The sequence below is a fragment of the Apteryx rowi genome, unplaced genomic scaffold, assembly GCF_003343035.1.
Source record: "Apteryx rowi isolate R43461 unplaced genomic scaffold, aptRow1 scaffold_645, whole genome shotgun sequence".
Taxonomy (NCBI): domain Eukaryota; kingdom Metazoa; phylum Chordata; class Aves; order Apterygiformes; family Apterygidae; genus Apteryx; species Apteryx rowi.
Genome location: NW_020450922.1, coordinates 126,301 through 148,220, shown reverse-complemented (window position 1 = coordinate 148,220; position 21,920 = coordinate 126,301). Strand labels below are relative to the sequence as shown.

At 37.8% G+C, this 21,920-nt stretch overlaps 2 protein-coding genes across 6 annotated transcripts in view; one reads left to right on the top strand and one right to left on the bottom strand.

Annotated features, from left to right (window-relative positions):
• ABCB11 (ATP binding cassette subfamily B member 11) overlaps positions 1-5,202 on the top strand; it is a 47,377-nt gene extending 42,175 nt beyond the window's left edge. For all 4 annotated transcript variants that reach the window (XM_026084536.1, XM_026084535.1, XM_026084538.1 and 1 more), the window contains 5 exons: positions 98-254; positions 1,279-1,476; positions 2,296-2,502; positions 3,342-3,488; positions 4,242-5,202. In XM_026084536.1, the coding sequence (XP_025940321.1) occupies positions 98-254; positions 1,279-1,476; positions 2,296-2,502; positions 3,342-3,488; positions 4,242-4,442 (910 nt within the window). In that variant the 3' untranslated portion in view covers positions 4,443-5,202. The remainder of the gene's footprint in view (positions 1-97; positions 255-1,278; positions 1,477-2,295; positions 2,503-3,341; positions 3,489-4,241) is intronic.
• Positions 5,203-9,644: 4,442 nt separating this feature from the next.
• Positions 9,645-20,964, bottom strand: G6PC2 (glucose-6-phosphatase catalytic subunit 2). Of its 2 annotated transcripts, XM_026084539.1 has the most exons (6): positions 20,953-20,964; positions 16,681-16,898; positions 16,248-16,357; positions 13,017-13,128; positions 12,049-12,164; positions 9,645-10,840 (listed from the first exon to the last, which is right to left on the bottom strand). In XM_026084539.1, exons 1-6 carry the CDS (start codon positions 20,962-20,964, stop codon positions 10,329-10,331), a joined length of 1,080 nt encoding a protein of 359 aa, XP_025940324.1. In that variant the 3' UTR covers positions 9,645-10,328. The 2 variants fall into 2 exon arrangements, with proteins under 2 accessions (XP_025940324.1, XP_025940325.1); XM_026084540.1 differs by lacking the exons at positions 9,645-10,840; positions 12,049-12,164; positions 20,953-20,964 and adding an exon at positions 11,936-11,994.
• Positions 20,965-21,920: the final 956 nt, after the last annotated feature.

The following is a 21,920-nucleotide window of genomic DNA, read 5'->3' as shown; positions in this document are numbered from 1 at the left end:
GGAGCCGGAAACAGGCTCCTCTGCAGCGTGGGCCGCTCTCAGGGGAGCAGTCACTTCCCAGCAGCCTTCCAAGATGAACGTTTCCCCTTTCCCGCAGGGTGATCTCTGCTATTGTGACCAGTGGAACTGCCTTGGGAAGAGCTTCTTCCTATACTCCAAACTATGCCAAAGCCAAAACATCTGCTGCACGTTTTTTTCAGTTGGTTGATCGGCTTCCTAAAATCAGTGTTTACAGTGATAAAGGGGAAAAATGGGTAAGAGTGGAGATGAGCAATCTGAGATGTCATTCAGCTCAATACAAGCACTGAAGCTGCAGTAACAATTTATAAATCAATGAGGATCACTGGAAGATTATGCTGGCTGTATACTTGTTACGTGTCTGCTCTTTTGGAATCAGTGAGCTCTGTACTAGACAGAAAGAGTAATGTTAAGTGTAGCTATTAGGAATTTCTCAGTACAACACTCCTATAAATTGGAATAGGACCAGTTTGGATGACTCACAGAATAGTATGCTTTTTCTTTCTATTCTACAGCTCTCATATAAATCTGATCACAGCTAGCTTATAGTAGATACTTTTCAGTTTAACATCAAAAAGTTGAGGGTGTTCAGGAGGAGAATCATCTTTGAGTCAGACAAAATGAAAACGCTCAATTTTGGATTGAGTTGAATTGAAAAGTCAAAACCATAAAGTTCAGATAATTTATTTTTCCTTTAGACTTTTTCAAAATTAAAGGAATTCTTGAAATATTGTTACAAATTAAGCACACTAAATATTTTGTTTCAAACTATGAAATAAAACATCTCAATCCCCTTTCAGGGTTTTCTGAAAGGCTTTTTTAAATAATTCTGGGAAAATTGGAAAATTGATCTGAATTCACATGTTGTCTTAATTCACATATTGCAAATTCAATTGTTATTTTTTACCAAAAAAGCCTTTGTGTATGAATTTCTTTGCGCCATCATCAGATTTGGACTTATGTGGTGTCTGTGCTAAAATAAATAATTTACGAGTTTACAAGGCAATCCCATTTCCAATTGTTGCAGATTGCCAGTGTAGTAAGGGAAAGTATAAGTAGAGCAACAATGTTATGACTAATGGCTTCACCTCTGGGACAACCATGCCAATAAGTTTTTAAATCGCTCTTTCTGGACTAATTTCACGATCACTAATGTCACATTTTAAATAACGGATGCAAGAATGGAATTTGAGGAAGAGTTGTTTTGTACTGTACAGCTCAGTTTTGATCTCACTGTAGCTTTTCTCATTTTTTCCCCAGGATGATTTCAAGGGAAGCATTGAATTTCTTAACTGTAAATTCACATACCCTTCTCGGCCTGATATTCAGGTCCTGAAAGGACTCTCTGTAGCTGTGAAGCCTGGACAGACTCTGGCATTTGTTGGAAGTAGCGGATGTGGTAAGAGCACCAGTGTCCAGCTTCTGGAGCGTTTCTATGACCCTGAGAAAGGAGCTGTGGTAAGCAAAGGGGATGCGTTTTGTGGACTGTTGTTTTCAGCAACATTACAAGGGCTCTTCTGAAGGTGTCCTACCGTGCAGCCTAGTCGTGGTGGTATGTACCTGTGCAGCTGGGGTTTTTGGCTCCTTCTCAAACAAATGTAGACTCTTCTGTCATCTCAGATGCATTCAGGCAAGATGAGAATAAATACTGCAATCCTCAGATGTGACCTCGTGCATTTTGTAGGCTGTAGGCACTCACCTTGCTCCTGTATGAAGCACATAGTGTGCGGTTGACATAGTGGGAGCACAGGCAAAAATCAAGCCTAACTTGAGCAACAAAGAGTCTAGAACATGCCTAAATAAATAGTTTCAACATGTGGCTTCTTTGCAGGTTGAACTTGTCTAGCTTCATCTTCTAGTTATTCAATTACTGATAGCTTAAACAGCTTTTGCATCTTTTCCCCACATAAATACTTAACCAGTTTGATTTCTTTTCCTTTAGAAAAAATAAGTGTGGCAATTACTAAGCCAGAAATCCCAAACRGCACGTGTCTGCATTTAAGCAATTAAATAGTTCACTAGGGCTTAAGATTAAGCAAATGGTTTAGTGCTTGGCTGGATCACAGATGTACCCAGAAAAAAAATCATTTGCCATGTACAAAGAAGCCAAATGTGAGCAGGTTCTTCAACTTTAATCAGTCTTGTTTGCATTTTGGTAATATGGCCACATTTAAAACTGTAGGGATCATTTAGTTTCACTGTGAATTATTTGGGTTTTGCAGGCTATTGTTCTGGAATGATGTTTCAAATTCTCTATTTTTCTCTATAATATGGTAGTTAATAGATGGACATGACACCAGGAAAGTAAATGTAGAGTTTCTTAGATCAAAAATTGGAGCAGTGTCCCAGGAGCCCGTGTTGTTTGACTGCAGCATTGCTGATAATATTAAATATGGCAGTAATGCCAAAGATATAACAATGGAAAAAGTGATAGAAGCAGCCCGGAAGGCTCAGCTGCACGACTTTGTCATGTCACTGCCGGAGGTAAGTGCACTTGGGGCCTTGGCTGTGGGACTAAGGGCAGGATGCTTAGTATTCATTGCAGTGGGAGCTGGGTGGGGACAAATTAAAGAAGCTACACGCTTATACCTTGTACCTTATTTTTGCAGGTATGACAGTAGGAGCAAAGGGGGTGTCATGAGCATTTGTTGTGTTCATGAAAGTTTGGGTGTGGTTTGGTGGTAGTGGAGGGTTTTTTTACACAGTAGGCAGATATTTACAAAACTGAAAACGTTTACAACTCTGAACTAGGAGAAAAGGAAAGCTTTTCAAAGCAATGGACAAGAAAGAAGAAAAAGCTCAGTTTAGTGGTCAAAGTGTGACAATGAGTCAAGAAATATAAATCCTGTTTTCAACTATGGCAGATTTGCCTTGTGACTAGGACATGATACTTGGACCAAAATATTTGAAGCTGGAGACTTACATGCATTTAAGTAGTATTTAAATGCATTTAAATCATACATAAGAACATAAAATGTATAAATACAGTTTAGGTGCCCAAACAAAACACTTGTCCAGACAATTCTTCAGTCACTTTCAGCCTCTTCCCCCAAATCTACTTTTGCCTTAGACAAATTAGCCATCATTTTACTATCAGATTTCTCTTCCAGACCCACCATGTCATGTGGACTGCAAGTCATGGTTCAAAAATGTCTCCACAGACATTAGTATCACTCTTAAACAGTATTTTTGCCTTGCCAGGTTTTTTGAGGAGGATACAACCATGGTCAGGACTCTTGTCTCTCCTCCTGCTGTTCCTTCAGTTTGTGTACTGATAGGTTTGTTCACATCTAAATAAAATCTTTCTTTTGTATATTTTTCAGAAATATGAAACTAATGTTGGGGCTCAGGGATCCCAGCTGTCTCGTGGGCAGAAACAACGCATTGCTATAGCTAGGGCCATCATACGAGATCCTAAGATTTTATTACTGGATGAAGCTACATCTGCCTTAGACACAGAAAGTGAAAAGGTAAATATGCAGTGAAAASAAACAAGGGAATGTTAATACAATGGCTTGCAATGCCCTTTTCTGTTCTATAGAGGCACCCTGCCCTACAAGGACATACCCATATGACCTAAACATTATTCCACATTCTTAATTCAGACCTATAACTTTAATAATCTTTATGAAAAATCCAGGAAGAACAGCTATAAAAATAATAGCCAGCTATAGTTGCTCTTTGACTGCCAATGCAGAGGCAGCACTTTTTAGGTACTGTGCATACTAATTCCCTGGGTTTCAAAGCTTGTGGTAGGAATGTTTCACAAATACAGCTTCTATGCATCAAAAAACCCAAAGTTTGTTCAAGCATGTGAATGAAGAGCATGAACATGCAGTAAAACAGCAGTGATGGGCGTAAGAACTCAGACAAGAATTTGCTTGGTTTGGTTATAATCAGAGATTAGAGAAATGCTGGGAATTTAAAAACATATCCATGCTGAGCATCCTACATTCAGCATGTCAGCTGAATAGAGGCCTTCTATACAACAGTTTAAATTCTACTGCTGTATATATTTATCTATTCTTTCCTTGTACTGCTGTTAGACTAAGCGCATGACACTGCAAAACAGATCATTAACACAATGTTTGATTTAGCTTCACAGTCACTTTTAAAAGTATTGCATGATGTGGTTAATTAATCTGAAACAATCAGATTTCTCCAGCTCTGAGTCACAAGCTGATTTACCCATTTTCATCTGATACTTTGTGTGTTGCCTTTAGACTGTGCAAGCAGCGCTGGATAAGGCCAGAGAAGGGCGTACCTGCATTGTCATTGCCCATCGCTTGTCCACAATCCAGAACTCCAACATCATCGCTGTCATGTCGCAAGGTGTCATCATTGAAAAGGGCACTCATGACGAACTAATGGCCAAGGAAGGTGCTTATTACAAGCTTGTTACCACTGGAGCCCCAATTAGCTGAATTACTTCAATACTAACTTTGAAAGAGGTTTTTTTTTCCCTAAACAAATACTCTGTGGTAGGTATGTGTATGTCGGTACCCCTCTGTGCTACAAAGTGCTCTACAATATTCTGAGGTCAGCGGTACCCTAAATGTATGTAGCCTTCTGGATCAAGCAAAGCCTAGCAGGCCATGTGCAGGGAACTAAGCATAGGCTAATGCATCCTGGGAGGTATCTTAGCCCACTGCTAAGGGAAACAAAGCCTGAAAATAGGTCAGATCTTTGGTGAGCGGGGGAATTGCCACTACCTGCAGTCAGACTGCACAGTCCTATCAACTAGCCATCAAGGAAGACTCTGCTCTGGTGTTCTGGAAGCTGCTACTTCTCTAGGTAAGCTATATGAATAAGAATGATGTTATGAAGGGTTCAAGTATCTCCTGATGTTCTGGTCTGCAGATGATTGCAACAGATACTGTTAGTGTGGCTGCAGATCTCCCCCTTCCCACTCTCATAGCCTGTCTACTTCAGCTGTGCTGCTGTGGGGAGGCCTGGCTTCCCCCAGCACACCTACACGCTGACCCTATGGAGCCCAGAGCTTGGTGTAGCAGTACCCCTGTGATAAAACCATTAAGTATTTATAGAAAAGGCAGCTTCACTGTAGTAAGGAACGCAATCAAGAGGAACAGAAGCTGGTAAGGCTCATTTCCCTTACACTCATCACTGCTTTGATCAAAGGTGTCAAATATTTTTGAATATGAATAAATGCTTTATTTCAATCAATGTAAACTCCTACAGTTAATCTTCACTGTTATTTAAATCTCTTCTATTGAAAGGGTTATGGATAATATCCTGTTTTCATTTTGGGGAAGGCAAGACTGATAACTATCCTTTAAAAAGAGCAAAAATATTCTGCAAAGGTGGAAAAAATAAAAATAAGGATTAGCCATGGCTAGTTACTTGTTTACATTAAGCAGAGTTGATAAACTGAGCAACAATTCATTCATGACTGACAAAGGTCAGGAAGTATCTTCCTCTGGTAGAAGCTTTTATCTATAACAGTTCATTATAGGATCCACTGCACTGTTCTCCCAAATATGTTATTGGGCATTGTCTACAGGACTCTTTACTGACTGGTATCTTGGAGACAAAGCAGATAGATATAAACAGATAATCTAAAATTACAATTTCAGAATTTAAATCGTGACTTGGAATAACAGAGTGTTACCTGGAAAAGGCATTCACAGCATCCTGCAATCTGCAGCTTGTTGGGTGTTTTTTTTTCCTCCCACTTAATTCCAGGCAACAAAAAACAGTATTAATTCTTGTGCAACTCCATTATTAGAATACCTTCACTAGAACCTAGTGAAATCATGTAATTGACATTAAAAAGCACTTTTTTAATGAAGAGCTCTGTTTTAATCCTTCACTGAAAATGAAAAAGGAAGCTGCATTATTGGCCTTCTGTTTTAATCTTTCATGCCTTTTATATATTTCAGGACAGTAATTAGTTTAGATGATTTAGGACTGAAACTACTGACAGTCAATAATCTATTGACAAAAAGCTTTAATTTTCAACTGGATACGGCTTAAAAGAAAAAGGGAACTAGAACTGATAGACAAGATTATATCACCTGAACTCCATTTTCCCCCATCTTTTTTCAAACCTGCCACTCCTGTGAACAATGGTAGAACAAAAGTTCAGATAATGAAGAAAAGCAAAAACTCATTGCTATGGAATAAAAATGATGAACAAACTATAAATATAGATTAAAACCTCAGTGATTTTATTTTTTTTAACATGCTTATGATACAGTTCTATATGATTAATTTATATTTGTATTTAAGGATATAAGGGAAAAAAAACCCCACACTTTAATAAAACCTACAATTATGATGAGTGCTTATGCCATATATTTTTTTTTCCTAAAGGACTACAGCTTTGTGGCCCAAATTACATGAATAAATTGTATTTTATATTGACTCTTGTGCTTGAACACTTCATCTCTTACACTTCTGACAAGCACTTGAGCTTCTCCCCGCAGATACCAAGTATTTGTATGTATTTAGATCATGTCTGTACCAATGTCTGCTTTACAGGACAGAGCTGGTGTGAAGGCCAGTGCAATTACACTAGCCCCACCTGCGAAGGCACCTGCTGTTCCAACTATCTCCTTGCAGGAGCACTAACATGGGCTTGGCTGGGTACTGCCAATACTAAGCCGCTCGTCTTCATAAGGTAAATCCTGTTTTTAGGGGGGGGCTACTGAATATTAGGAGCTAATGTCTACACCCATATAACAGAGGCACTCAGTGTACACCAAAAGCTGTATGCTTCCACATTCTTAGGTGCCATCTCTTGCCACCTCACAACTGTGTGCTATTGATCTATACGGCTGTAAAGTCCTTTTGCACCTGTGCACGGAGACTAAACTGCAAGGGGAGCTACACATTGTGTATGGGCAGGGGCAGGTATTTTGAGGCAGGGCCTGAATAACAGACCCTAATGGGCTGGCAGGAGCTCTCTGCTTTTCCTCCGCAGCTGCTGCACTGATAGGACCTCCTGGCCCTGGAGCCTGGCGACAAGAGCCCTGAGCAGAACCAAAGGCGTCTGCTTAGGGCCTTCAGAGCCAGCCCTGAGTGACTGGTCTTGGCAGCTGATCGCATTGTTTGGTGTCTCTGCTGTGTGTTTCTCTGCATGGTCCCATGGCAACTGTATTAGCTGGTTTTTCCAAGCACCCTCCTCTGGATAAATGTAGCCATGACATTGTACTGGTATAGCAGCTGACTAACTGCTCTGCAAATATAGTGCCTGCTCCTGGAGCAGGAACAGTCTCACTATGGCCAGAGAGAGTCCTTCCACCAGGAAGGAGTAACAGGAAATAGGGAGGAGGGATGGAAGAGTTGCCTGTTAACAGAAGTGAATATTATTAACTGGATGTAAAACCAATTTGTCAGCTGGTTTGTATGAAGAGTAACACCCATCTTCATTTATAACTGCTACTTCATATGACAGTACTGGTGGCTAGTGAGAATCTTTTTGAAGAGGGATGGAAGAATTTTTAGAATTGCATTATCCCAATTGGAACATCTCCATGTCAAGAATGCAGGATTAACTTTCTCCTGGGCTCCCATTAATGGAAGCAGGAGGACAAGTTGAGCATCCCCCCCCCCACCCACCCACACTTTATTAAGTAGGAAAATCTTAATTCAAAGGGACTCAGTACCTGTTGCCCAAACTAGGTTGATAAGCTCAGCCCATCATCATAAAAGTTTATGCTCAGTGTCTGTTTATTAACAATTCTACAAACAGCTGCAAAAGACTGATGAAGTTACAGTTCAAATGTTTAACTTGAGAGTTCTTAGTTAAGGTGCCATACAATCTTACTAAATAAGACTTGAAGTATAACCTTCAACTGTGGTAAATTCACTAGAGTCTGGCTAAGGAATTATGTAGTCCTATTTCATTGTAAATGAGAGTCAGCTATTTAGTTGCTACAACTCTAATGCTATCAAAATTATATCTGGCACTTGTTTATCCAACACTCTGGAAAATGCTAACTTTCTGGAGTCATCTTTTGAGACTCTTCAGACAACTGCACAAGACTAGTTCAACACACTACAGCTTCTCAGGAAGTGTCTTGTTCTACTGTCATTAATTTACCAGTAACTTCAGAAAATTGTTTAATTATTTTATCAATAGTTTAATTTCATTTATTTAGTTTTCCCATCATACTATTCTTGGTTTTAGTAATGTTTTAATATGTACAGAAAGAATACAAGGTGGTTCAGCAGGAAGCAGGTCTTTGTCCCATTCCCTAGCATGCTATAGTTACAGGCTGAATTAATTACAAACTCCAAGAGAGCAAATAAGAACCCATGTTGTCTTAGGTATGTGTACAGCATTCAGAAGAATACCACAAAAATGCTAACTGTCATTCCACTTTTGTGGTTGTGTCTCCCATTACAGATTCTTTGCCAATCCAAGATTCTTTGCCAGTACTGAAAAGCAGAGCCTCACACATGTGATGCCTACCTATAAGTCCCAGTTAAAAATAGCCTACACTGCCAGCAGGCCCAGGCACTGCTGCAGTAGCCAGAGGGGGGCTGTGTACGGAGGATCCTCTAGGGTCGGCTGTATGGAGCGAGGAATAGGAGCACAGTCACACCAACCTCCCTGCATCTTGTGGTGCCTCTGTAGGCCACCTCAGTGGTAGGAGTAACAAAGCACAGAGCAACCTGAACACGGGAAGAATCTTTGTCATGGTTGTCTTCCTGTTTTTCATTATTTGTCTCTAGTCCTATTAGCTTAGTCACTGTTGCTTGAATTTTTAATAGTCATAATTATATAAATTGACTGATTTCAGGTCAGCTGCTGCAGGAAACAAATTCAAAGATTCATTAAGGAGAAGAAGCTAGAAGATGCTTAAAGCAGAGTATTCTTCAGACTATTTAAAAACAGATTATTAATTTTTTTTAAAGTCAGTGTAGCCTTAGCAGGCTCTTAAATAAGGACACATTTTGTATTTGCCTCTGTAATTTGTATCATGTTCATTTCCAAGGGCCAACTCAAACTATTCGCCTTGCTTTCCCAATTAAATAAGGTTCTTTCCATTTCAGTCATCCTACAAGTAATTGGAAGTCTAGAAGCTGTATTATGCTTGTATCCTTTCAGCCTTATTGCTATCAGATCATACATGCACAGACTTCATTAGGGCATAATGTAGCCTTATGCTGCTTGTCAGTATTATGAGCTGGTATCAACAAAGTATTGTTTAGGGATCATGCACTGAAGGTTAATATGCAACAGTAGGTGCTTAACAATGGATAGAAAGGGAAAGTACTTGCCTTTACATATTTACAGCATCAGTTGTACATAACAAACTTGTATATTTAACATTAGTTAGTATTTAATATTAGTTACTTCTGTGCTTAAGTAAACCCATCTGACAAAAATATAAGCTTGTAATGATTTAATCTTCAATTATGTTTACACAACCACTAACAGTGATTCAGGCTTGTGACTCTTGATATCAGAGAATTAGACTAATTTACCTTTGCAATACAGGAGAGTATGAACACCATTCTTGAAGCAACATGCTGAGATAATCTCACTATTGACACCTTTCTTCACTTGTTCTGTGTAGATGTACAGAACCCACAGATTTGTTACACAATATTCATGCATTTTCAGAAAATCAAAGGTGTAATCTTTAGCATTCATGATTTTATATGACCGTTTTTTAAATATTAAGAATAACAAAAAAATCACACAGTAGCACAAAAATATATTCTGTAGAGTCTAACCGAAATACATTTTCTTTTATTTTTTTTTCCTTAAACAGAAGTTGTTTTGCTCAGGAAGATCAATAACTTAAATTTAAAGAAAGCTTTTTCTATAACTGTGCTGGCTTATTTCTCAGTGCCTGGGTGCAGCTGTACAGTTATAGGTGGTGTGATTCCGTCACACCATTATCTAGCACTTTAAAAGACAGTATCTATATATAAAAAAAATGGAATATTGACTATCACTATATACAACCAGGGCTTGAAGCACCAGCTAGTTGGAGATGGACAGAACTAAAAGACCATCAAGTAGCTAAATAAATCTTGTTGATTACACTTTAAAACTTTTGCACAGCCCAGCGTATTGTTAGAAAACTATACTGCATTGTCCTTCCTTGCAATATTTCAAGGAATACAGACAACGATTAATATTTATGAGTTGCCAAGGTCATTCTTGGATGTACTGATTTTTGATGTACTGATGACTTACAAGGAGTACATCAAAGATGTGGTGGCAATGCCCCCACCCAGTTAAAATGAGTTAGCAAAACTGCCTTGGGCAGTGGGGGCTCCTCAAAAAGTTCATAGACATCCACAGATTGCTGACCATTTGGAAACTTTATCTAATTTAACTTCTTTTCAGTTGTCCTCATAAATAAGTGGACACAGTATGGAACCAAGGCAACTACAGTAAGAGGTATGGCTGCACTCTTACAAAAAGAAAGAATGTAGAATAAATACTCAGTATGAGTAGGTATCTTAACAAAGTTATACAGCTGCAGTGTAGCTAAAGAAGCAGCTATACACAATATCCGGAAACTTATCTTATAGCTATTTTTACCTTTGCAGCTCGTGATGAACATTTCAGAATTAATACCAAGACCTAAGCCAAAAAGTGCACCTAAATTTCTCACCAGTCCAGCAAATGGAGTTGTGTCAATGTTTATCCAGTCTGGGTTGGCACACCATTTCTTTGCCTTTGGAACAGACCATAGCAAGTCAATATCAAGAAGTTTGAGGACTAGATAAAAGCCAAGGGCAAAGATGAAAAGAAACAAGTTTATCTTGATGTATATTCTCAAGCTTGCTGTCTGAATAGCAGGGGTATGCTCAAATGCTTCTGCCACAAGCATTCCTGTGGATTAGAAACTCAGTGTTACAGAGAACATCACACTTTCAAGAAGCACTTTTTACAGTCCTGCTGTAGAATTGAGTTTTCAAGACAGAAGAATACACGCACACACGCTCACACACGCACACACCTTACCATTTCTGTGGTAAATGACAAAACATTTTTTCCCACCCAAAGCTGCTAATTTGAAAAAAAAAAAAAAAAAAAGCAACAAAAAAAACAAGGTACCAAGCTCTACGTGTTTTAACATGAGAAATGCCTTAGGCCTGACTGCATCTCCCAGATGACAACCTATTAAAGTAGAACATTCCTCTTCTAGAAGAGTCTCCATTCAAAGACTGGTCCTGGCAATGCAGATTTCAACACCAGTTCCCACATGGACTTTAAGTGTTGAAGGAGAAGACACAGAACACAATTCTCTTCTTTCTTATTCATTTCATCCTGGCTGTGCAAAGGAGAGGGGACTGCCAGCTGTTATCCAGTGCTGCCCAAATTGCTCTGCATGTGGGAAACGGAGGGGGAGAGGCACCCCCCACTCAATGCTCTGGTCACCCTCCTTGAGATCAGATAGATACTAAAGAGACTGTTCATAGTCTAAACTCCCTAAATACCAATTTGAAACATGCTTAAGTAATTCTGAAAATAAATTTTGGGGTCTTAAATCACTGGAGAGCTCATACTGCTAATTTGCTTTTTATCTGTTTTGACCCAGGTTTCTGGCCCCATGCTCATCCACACTGCATTCATGCTGGTTTGCTCCTGCACTTTTATTGGAGGTGAATCAAATGGCTTCCTCCTGAGAGGAAAGTGCGAGCTGCACAGAAGTTTGCTCCATGGTCCTTGCCATGCAGCACAGATGCAGAGCAGCTCAAAACACATTCTAATAAATATGCAGTGCAGATGCAGCCAGGGCAAACCAGCTACCACTAGTCTTTAACAGTGTGGACTAACACAGTCAGCATCAACTGACATGTGGGCAAGGGCTCACTCCCTGTGTGAATCACAAAGACAGCAGATAAATACTGCCTTGCAAATTTTACCTTTATGCTGTCATCAAATCCTTGATCTCCCAGAGAGCACAGAACACCACGATGGCTGCAGGCTTAGTAGCACTACTGAAATTCTCTTACCTTTTTTTCATGTGTCACTATTTTTAGCTTTTGCACACACGTTGAAAAGAAAAAAAAAAAACGAACAATTAGCAACATTACCAGCAAATACTCCAAGAATAACTTGATGAGGGAAATGTGTTGCTATGAATACTCTTGAGATACACACACTGATCTGGATAATCCAAAAAATACTCCAGAGGAATGACCATGTCAGTCTGAGAGAGAAAAGGAAGATGTTGTTTAAAAAATAAGAACAAGAAATCATATTCCTCTACTAATTTACCCCAGTCCTCTTTGCAGCAGGCTCATAGTTTTACCAAGTGCAGATTTACAAGTGCAAAAGTTTAGAACTGGCTGATTAAAAATTGGAAGTCAGTACTAAAATATTAGCAAGTGTAGTTGATCTTGCAGCCACATGCAGGGCTGCAGGAACAGACCGCCAGTCATTTAGGGCCTGTGACACTATCATGTCTTAGCAATGTAAGGCATCAATAGCAAGTTAAATTAGCATTACTACCCTCCGTACATTTGTCATCATGAAGGCATATTTGAACTCAAAAGATCATCAACTTGGTCACAAAATTCACATATTATGGGAACAACCTTGTCAAGCCATCAAAGTAGTAATAAGGTTTCCCCACAGAGCTAAGTAACACACTACAAACAGTGAACTCTGCCAGCATTTTGTGCTTTTGCTTTAAAACAGGGTAAGAATGACTGCTCTCAAAGCAGTAAATTTATGTACTATCCAAAAGCTCAAGCAAGTAAAGACAATTAATAGAACTCAAGCTTTTCAACATTAAAGACCTATTACAGCCTTTAATAGGAGCTGATTCAGAGATATGTTGGTGTGATGACTGTAAATTAATGAAATATTACCCTATAAACATGCATAAATCCTCTTTATATTTTTTTTTCTCCAGCTGAAGCAAATCATAATGAAGGTATTTTTACAAAGTGGACCAAAACAGACTAAGAATAGTTAGTTAAAATAGGTCCATTAAAAACATAGAATGTATATAAAGAAACATCTGTATGTGTGTGTTAGAATAATGAAAGAGACTGACCTGTGAAGGGTAACTGCTGATTTATCTTTCCATTCTACTGTGTAGCTAAGTGCTGCTGTGACCATTACATACCAGACACAAGAAGATCCCATCGCATGCCCAGATGGGCTTCCTAATAAAAACAAAAATGAAAAATTCAGGCTTAAAAATGATGACTATAACATCTGGCATATAGAAAATGGCTATTAGCAGTTACTCAAGCACCTAATCATTTAGAAAGAAAATGGTTAATAAGGCCTGAAAGAACATCAGCTGCTTCTCAAAAGCTTATTTTCTTAATATGATTTTTTCAGAAAACTCATCTATAGGAAATCCAGAATGTTCGTCAGAAAATGAGTCAGTAATGACTTTCTCATATTTTTTAGCTGGCATGTTGATTGGAAAGCATAATATTTTTCCATAATTTTGATCTGGATTATGATTTAAAAAAATAGAGCGTCTAGTTGTTACTTGGCTATTAATGCATTTATAACATTATCAGGTCTATACAGCTTTAATTACTCATATTTTTTCCCCCAGGGAGTCAAAGGAGTATATAAAATATAAGTTGACAAATTTGAGTAATGTGTATTTCTCCTGCAGGAATATGCTTATAGGGAATGTGTCAAACCCTGCAGTATTTCTTTCATATATCTCAGGTTATGGCATGCCTCAACTAATTGTGGTCAAAGACATCTTGATAAATTTGAGTAGCCACAGCCTAATTTTACAAATACTAGTGCTGAAACTTGAGCTGATATTTTGGCAAAATGCTGTTATAAATACCAGAACCCCTGTTAGGGCTGTAGTATACAATGCAGACTTTAAATATGAGGCTGAGATAGGTTATGAATAGGCTACCTCATAACTAAGGGGAGCAACAATTGGCTCTTTGTAATATTCTAAATTATAGCACCAGCATAACTTTAGATGGCCCTTCAAAATTGCCTTCTATCTGCTTTTCCAATGACTTCCATTATGAAGTCATTAGTGATATTATGATCAGTGTCTTATTAGTAATATTACAGTCCAGAAAATTCACGTTCTCTGTAGTTCTGTAATAAACTTAGAAATGTATTTGAAGTAGATAGAAGAACTGTGTTTATTTATGTTTAACTTTGATTTATTTTACAAAGTTTAAGGTGTTGTACAATGTCAACTAGCTTGTCCACAGGTTATCAATAGAACCAGCACTAGGCAGTGATGCTGTAATACACTGGATTAATTGGTCTATCCGTGGTAGTTTATAACAAGGAACATACAATCATATGGAGATTGATAGCTACTTCTTTTTATTCCAGGTATAATAATGTATGGTGTCATTTATTTTAATTTAGTGAAGCAAATTTTCATCATACTGGAAGAAATAAGAAGCAGCAGAGAAGTTTCCACATCTGTGAAAAACCTCTGAAAACTAAAGTGCTGCTGGCATGATGCAAGGGATGTGATTCCTAAAATTATTCTGTCACTTCTTTTCACTGATAGTAGGGCTCTGTTTCACCATGTTTACATTCAACAAAAGGAAAAAAAGGAAGGGGAGAAAATTAGATTATTGCAATTTGTTTGTATCGGACTGTTTCAGTTTGGCTTTCTGTGCAGACAACATAGAAATAAAAGGGACAGGGTTATTTCACTGGCAGAAGAAATCATTTTGGCTGAAGAAGGTGTTATGACACAATGCTATGGACATAGATCGCAAAGCAGAAGAATATTTTAGTGAAGCAGTAAAGCAGAAATTTCTAGGGAAGACAAGCACAATGATTTCTAGCTACCCACACATTTTTGATATTCTGCAAAGAAATTTCTTTAGTAATCAGGCTAGCAATTCTTTTTTTAATTTCGTAACAGATATGCATGGTGACTTCTAAAACCACACAATAAAACTAATTTCACCGATAAGCAAAGCATGTTGTATATCAGTGTTAGAAAAGCCTCTTTGTTGTTGTTGTCAGAACTTCTATAGAAGTTCTACATTTCATAGCCCAWCTGCAAATTACCTACTAGAAGAATCATAAACTCCACCCTAAGGTTTATGTTTTGAAATGTTACAAATATCAGAGAAAAGACAGCTGCAGGGTTTTGAGTCAGTTCATTACAGAAATACAAACCAAATTCAGGTCCTAGATCGCTTACCATGTAGTCATATAAACAGTCCCCTCAGCTTTCCCTTTGTTCAGCTGCAGAGTTTGTATTTTACATGTTTTTCTCAATGCTGTGGCTGCTTCTCTAATCTTTTCATATAAATTACATATGTAAAAGTGTGAAGTACCATGTAAGCTCACGCAGTGATTGTATTCATCCTCCATTAGTGAGGAATAAGTGAGTGATAGATATGGTCCATGGTCAACGGCAAATATGGAGGTGGGAGAAAACATGGTCATTTTCAGTGCAAATAGGGAATCAATATGACAGTGGTACCCCTTGGATAGAAATAGGAATGGCTTGTTACTTAAGGAAGAAACTTTTGTTTCAGTGAATCAGAATGAAACATACTGACTGGGTCCTAACGCAGGGCTTGGAATTACTCAGTGCCAAATGGTCTCAGTTCTGAAGTCTTTTGAAAATATCCGGAGGACCTTAATACTTTGGGTCAGACCCCAAATGACTTCACAATAAAGACAGATAGATAGAGAAAAAAATCCCTAAGAGCTGACTGCAGATCACACATAGTATAGGCATTATTAAACCCTGTCTGATACAAGGGCTTAAGCTTCTTATTTGAAATTACAATGGGTTATAATGCAAGATATCGCGAACAAAATGCAGCTCTGCAATCCACTCAAAAGCGTGCCATGAATTAAACTGGCTGGGAGTTAATTGACTGAATTTAGTTTACCTAATTTCAGATATTAGGGTTTCACAAGTTCATTTGAGACTTCAGCTGTATTGCATTTGAGTTCCACAGAGAAGAGAGTGAGATATAAAAGAGGTAACATAAGTGAAAATGGAAAGGTTCATTAAAATATATATATATATATAGTTAGCTTTCTGCTAACTATCTGTGTACAGACACACACACACAAACACACATTCAGTGCCAGTGTCCAGTTGCCAATACAACAACCAAATAGTTATCACATTTTATCTCTTCCTTTTTCTCTTCCTGTGTTTTGATACTGTTTTAAAAATAAGCTCTGAGATTTGTACATCATATAAGATCTTCATAAATCATATCCTCTCCAAAAACAGCCACTCACTTCGAGTGTTACTACCTGCATTAGTTGCACCAATGTAATCTCCAACATTTCTTACCTGGCCCAGTTTCACATGTTATAGGAAACTGTTCAAGGCATGGGCTTGACTGATTGGGATAAATCATTGTTTCTTGTACCCACCAGTATGGACGATGACCAAATAAAATCCTAACAACAACAAAAAAAAGCACAAACTCAATAAAATGAATTTTATGTGAGAAGGCCACAACAAAGCATGATAAATAATCTTATCATGTATAGAAAGAGCTATATTGCTATATTGAAGCCATCCTCTAACAGGTCTTTAGGGTCTTCTTCTCTTATCAAAATGTCATTTCAAACATATCTTAAATATCTTCATTGTGAAGTCCTACTTTATAGTTACAGAGAAAAGTCTTCTTGTACATCATTTAGAGAATGTCTTCTAAATTTGAGGCACATAATCACCATCATAAGAAATACCAAATTTTAAAATAAACAGAACTTCTTACCATTTAAATATGAGGTTGAACCAATCACCAATGACTGCCACCCATATCATTTTAGTACCAACCACTTGATTGAGCTGAAACCAAAGAGGAAAATAAATTGAGAATATATTCCGGGGATCACCAACATGTGACATGAAATTAAGGAAGTCTTGGTAAGCCCTGTAATCCTTCTGTAAATGCTGAATGATAAGCACCCCACTGCTATGAAGGAGATCCATCTTAAATTGATTAAACTGTACTTGAAATATAGTAAAGTTCCTTTAATCTTAAATTTCTAATGAGGGAGAAAGAGAACCATGGAAGGGAGCTATTAAAAAATGAGAGAAAGTGATTGACGTTGCCTTTATATTGTATCAGAGTGGTGTACCCAGCCATTCCTGGAACATGTGACTCCAAATCTCCGAGAAAGCACATGAGTCTGTTAACACTGGAAAGCTTTTCTGTTTGCAAATTTTAATTGGAGGAAACTAAGTGAGCTACATGCTGATCAGCAGCAAATTGTGGGGAAAGTTTTGTGGAAACACAATGCATGACTTATGCAATCCTTTGTATGAACAGTTGGAACATGTTTGCTTGAATTTTTTCACAGTTCATTTCTCTGCAGGTTGGACATTAGTAACGTGTATACTTGATTAAGTGTTGCCTGTATAAAGGATAGAAAGAATACACAAATAATTGATCTTTGCAGAAGTGTCATTGAAACTGTACATTTTAATTTGAAATAGAATTTGGCTACCATGCTGTGTCTAATACTTGACACAACACATTTTCAGTAATAAAAATACACTCATCATCCATACATCAAAAATACTGTTGAACACTAGAATTTTTTTTTAAAGCACCAATTTTCTCAAAACAATGAAAAACAATCATTCCCTTCATACAAGAAGCCATGTTAATCCAGGACACATTGAAGATAAAGTCTCTGAATCATCTCATTCAGTATCACCACTCTCTCGTATTACTTACACTATGCAAGTGCTGCCCAACACTGCCAGGAGGAGCTGAAGCCCGACCTGCGATCCCCTCTGTTCTCCACAGCCCAGCACAAAGGAGACCTGCTGAGCAAATCAGAAGAAGGTGGGGAATGGATGCTTATGAGTATCTCCATGAAGTATTTCCAAGTGAAGCACTTGGGTTCTCCAGGATGAAGAGCCAAGAAAAGCTCATGAGGAAAATAAGATTCTGCCTGATAGTGGGGTTTTAAGAGTATGCAGCAAATAAATGATGAGGCTATATATTGAATGAAGGGGAAAAAGTTACCAGAAGAGYACTGATTAGAATGGGATCACGTACAAGGGGCCTGTGTTAAGGCTGGCCAAGCAGACAGGATTTAACAAGCTTTCCAGAGCTCTTCCTGGACATCTTATTTAGCTCTTATCAGATCTAAATCTGATTTATCAGCACATCAGATTTACAAACCTTTGTGTTAATAACTGTAGCATAAGAAAAGAACGTGTTCTTCTGTGAGGTGGCTATATAGGAAATATTTTTTCCCAGAGATTAAATGGATACCAAAAGTCTAATGAATGAAAACGTCATTGGATCAGCAACAGCAAAAACTTCAGTGCTTTAACAGGGTTTAACATTCAGACATGTCTTCCATTAAAGATATTCTATGTTTCCAAAACAATTAAAGTTGGAAAACAAAGGCAGCTGCATATGTTCACTGTGTACTTCCCCACCAGTGCTTTCTCCATGGCACTTTAAGCTAAACGAGGCACACTGTGGAGACAGGGATATGAACTACTGTTTTTGCTGAAGAGCGACTTAATAGCTTAACATGGCTTTATGATGTGTAGTCAGGGAAGTCGCATGGAAACATTATGGAGGTTCAACAAATTAGAAGGTATGATTCAGGCCTATTCAGGCACACTTTGGTTCTCTAGAAATTTAGTTCATAAAACATTTGAAAGTAGGTCTTGGCAATATTTCTGTAAAGTAACCTCTTTTAATATAAATACTATGGGGGTCATGATACTGATTTTCATGTTAAAGATTTCACTGCTGATTCATTGGCTGCTGATTATGTTTCTGCTTAGAATGAGCACCTTAGATATAATGTGGACATACAAAAATGCTGTTAGCTAACAGCAAACATAAATTCGCTTTATTTTTTTCCTATGTTCTGACTGTTTCAGCAACTTATATACTTAGACATCTGAGCCACCATATTTATGAAAGCTATCTTAAAAAAAACATCCCCAACTTTAGAACAGAAAGCAGGAAGGTGTGGAACCGACAGCCAGATCACTGATAACTAGTGAGAGAGGCAGGTTGGGAGGTTGTTGTGCCTGGAACCACTTAGGATCATGCTTCATTCAACAGGCATGTGACATGTGAGTCATCTCTTGTGCAGCATGAGATTTCAAGTCTGAGACTAAAGACTTTCTTAGCTCTAGCAACCACCAGAGAAAAGATGAAGAAACACATTTTGGAATACTGTATTTAATAATACATTTAAACTCTAAAAAGGGCAACTACTTCCTTGATAGGCTTTTTCTTTCTCCTTTTCCTCATACAGCACTGCAAAATGCATCTGTAATGCACTCAGTCTTTTGGGGTCACTTGAGATTATATATGAAGTAAAACTATATTTGCTGTATTTTATTAAGTGGAATTGCAAGGAAAAGTAGTAGCATTTATAAAATGGTCAGAATGTATATGCAAGTAAGTTTTTAAATCAAAGGTTTTTGCTTGTTTTCATATGATAGAACTAAGATTTGGTCTTTACATGATCAAATTAATTCTTAGTGGAAAGCAAAATCCTTTGAAATAATAACTGTATAAAGAATTTTTATTTCATTGATAGTTCCTTGATTTATTTTATTTTCCAAGGCATGCAAAACCAGAGCCTGTCCAGCAGTTTATATATTCTTGGTAATAATTTAGAAACAAAAATCATGTTGATGAACCACAGAAGGGAAGATAAAATGTTTACAGCTACTTTACACCTACAGATCAAATATTATGTAACTGATATCAGCTGTTGCTAAGCAAATGTTTGCAAGGGAAGGAAAATCCATCAAAGCAAACAATTTCTAAAACACTGTTAATGGAGACCTATGTACTAGGCCTACCTTTCTGGTACATTACGTTTTGTTAATTGAACGATAACATTAATTTCTGTGTCATTGTTTTCACTGGCACAGGACCAGCTATGAGAATTAACTAGCAATTTAGTAAATTCACAAGTAAACACTGTATACAACAGCTGACAGCTATTTTTTTAGGTATGACTGTTTTCCAAATGGAACTGCTGAGAAAATGAATCTTATTTTTAGACTTAGGAAGAGAAGAATCTTTGAAGAAGCTCCTACTTGCTTTCTGTGTTTCGTGCCCCTCAAGTGTTCCTCACTGGACCACGCAGCCCTAGGTCAGGCTTCTTTAGGGTTGGACTGAGCAGTAGAGGTTTAGCAAACACTAACATGAACCCGTCCCTTTCTCTTGGTTCTGCCTTCTTAATCTAATCTTTCCCAGATACTACACTATCATTATTCCTTGGTATGAATTTAACTATGCCAATATAGGAAATTTAAAGATAATCTTGTTTGCAATATGACAACAAAATGGCAAACTGCCATACTTTACAATACTTGTTTATATTTGTGCATGCTCATACATGTAACATGGTGTAAATGATACAAACAATGCATGGAATACAATCTGGCACATTCCTGAAAAATTAATCTAAAAAATGCTAATTATTATGAGGAGCTACATTTTAGAAATCACAAACAATGGTGAAGTTTAATGGTGAATAAAAAGTACAACCAGTCTGCAGGTTGCATAAACTGCTAGCAGAAATGGAGTCCAGATACATAAGGGCGACAGCCTTCACTACATGTTTGTTCCCTTTCCAATAAGCTCACTGCCTTATTTATCGCCATTCTCTAATCCCCCAAACTAACCCTAAGCCAATCACAGCCCAGTGATATCAGAAACCTGCCAAGAGAAATAGCTGAGTCTGCTTGTTAGCCCCAGCTTCCCAATTAAATGTTCCCTTAGCAGCTTCCATATAAGCCGCAGTAGCTCTCCAATCCTGAATTTAGCTCTAATCCACCCTTTAATCAATCAGTGAAATAGCCCAGTATGGACTTCCAGCTAGCAGAAAAATAAAACAAAAGATCTTTGTTAGCAATAGCCTGCCTCTCAGTTTGATGGGCAATTGCAGGTAATTGTCACCTTGCTACTGCCATTGTACATATGCAGACATCAAATATACAATGTATATTGCAGAAACCTGAAGTTTAACCAAGTAACTAGGGTTACAGATGCTTCCATAAAGAGCTGGCAAAGGTAGAAAAAAAAAGCACCCAGATGGCACAATTAGATTGTCTCCAGCAGAGCTCACAGTGCTAGAAATAGGATAAATTGCTGTTAAAATTTTCTTCGACACTTACCCCATGACTTGAGTATGACAGACATTTAGAAAAGTCCATATTGGTATGTCTGGGCTAGAGTTATGATAAGGTTAGGTGAGAGTTTTGGATTATGGAGCCTCTTGAATCAGACTTAACAGAGATCTTAAGAAGTACATGACTTGTGCTAGTTAGGGTCATGAGGCTACGTTTCTATTTGTGGTAGGTAAGAGCTGTCAGTGTGAACAGAAAAATACTCTTTGCAAAAATCACCATGCTTCATTTAAACATGTAGTGGGTAAGTCTATTCAGGAGAGAGTCTGTAGTGGGAAAGTAAAATTGAGTCTAGCTTAGACTGTAAGTTCACAACTCCAGAAAACTACAAGCAAGGACTCCCAAATCAGTCAGAAAAAGATTACTGATTAAGGTACAGTTGGTGGTAGCAAATGCCATAGGCTGTATTTAATCGCTGGCTGGTGAAGGTTCACAACAAAGGAATAGGATTAATGAAACCTACAGAGAAACTTAATTGATGAAAAAAGATACCTAACTATTTACAGAGCTAGTGCCAGCTACTGTGGGATAAAACCTATTATCTATGTTAACAAGAGTATTTAGAAGAGACCAGACTGAAGAACGCCACCTAAAGACTAATGATTAGCATTCAGCTTTTTTAAAGTTAGTTACAATTGTATTTCATAAACTCTTGGGGCTGGGGAAAAGATTTATATTGAGAAATTATCAGCTCAAATAATAAAGGCTAGCAATGTCAGAGATGACATTTAAATTTTATGCTGGCAGATTTCACTCAGCTAGGTTTAAGGCTGGATTGGGAAAAGGAGAGAAATGGCTTGAGTTAAAAAAAAAAAAAAAAAAAAA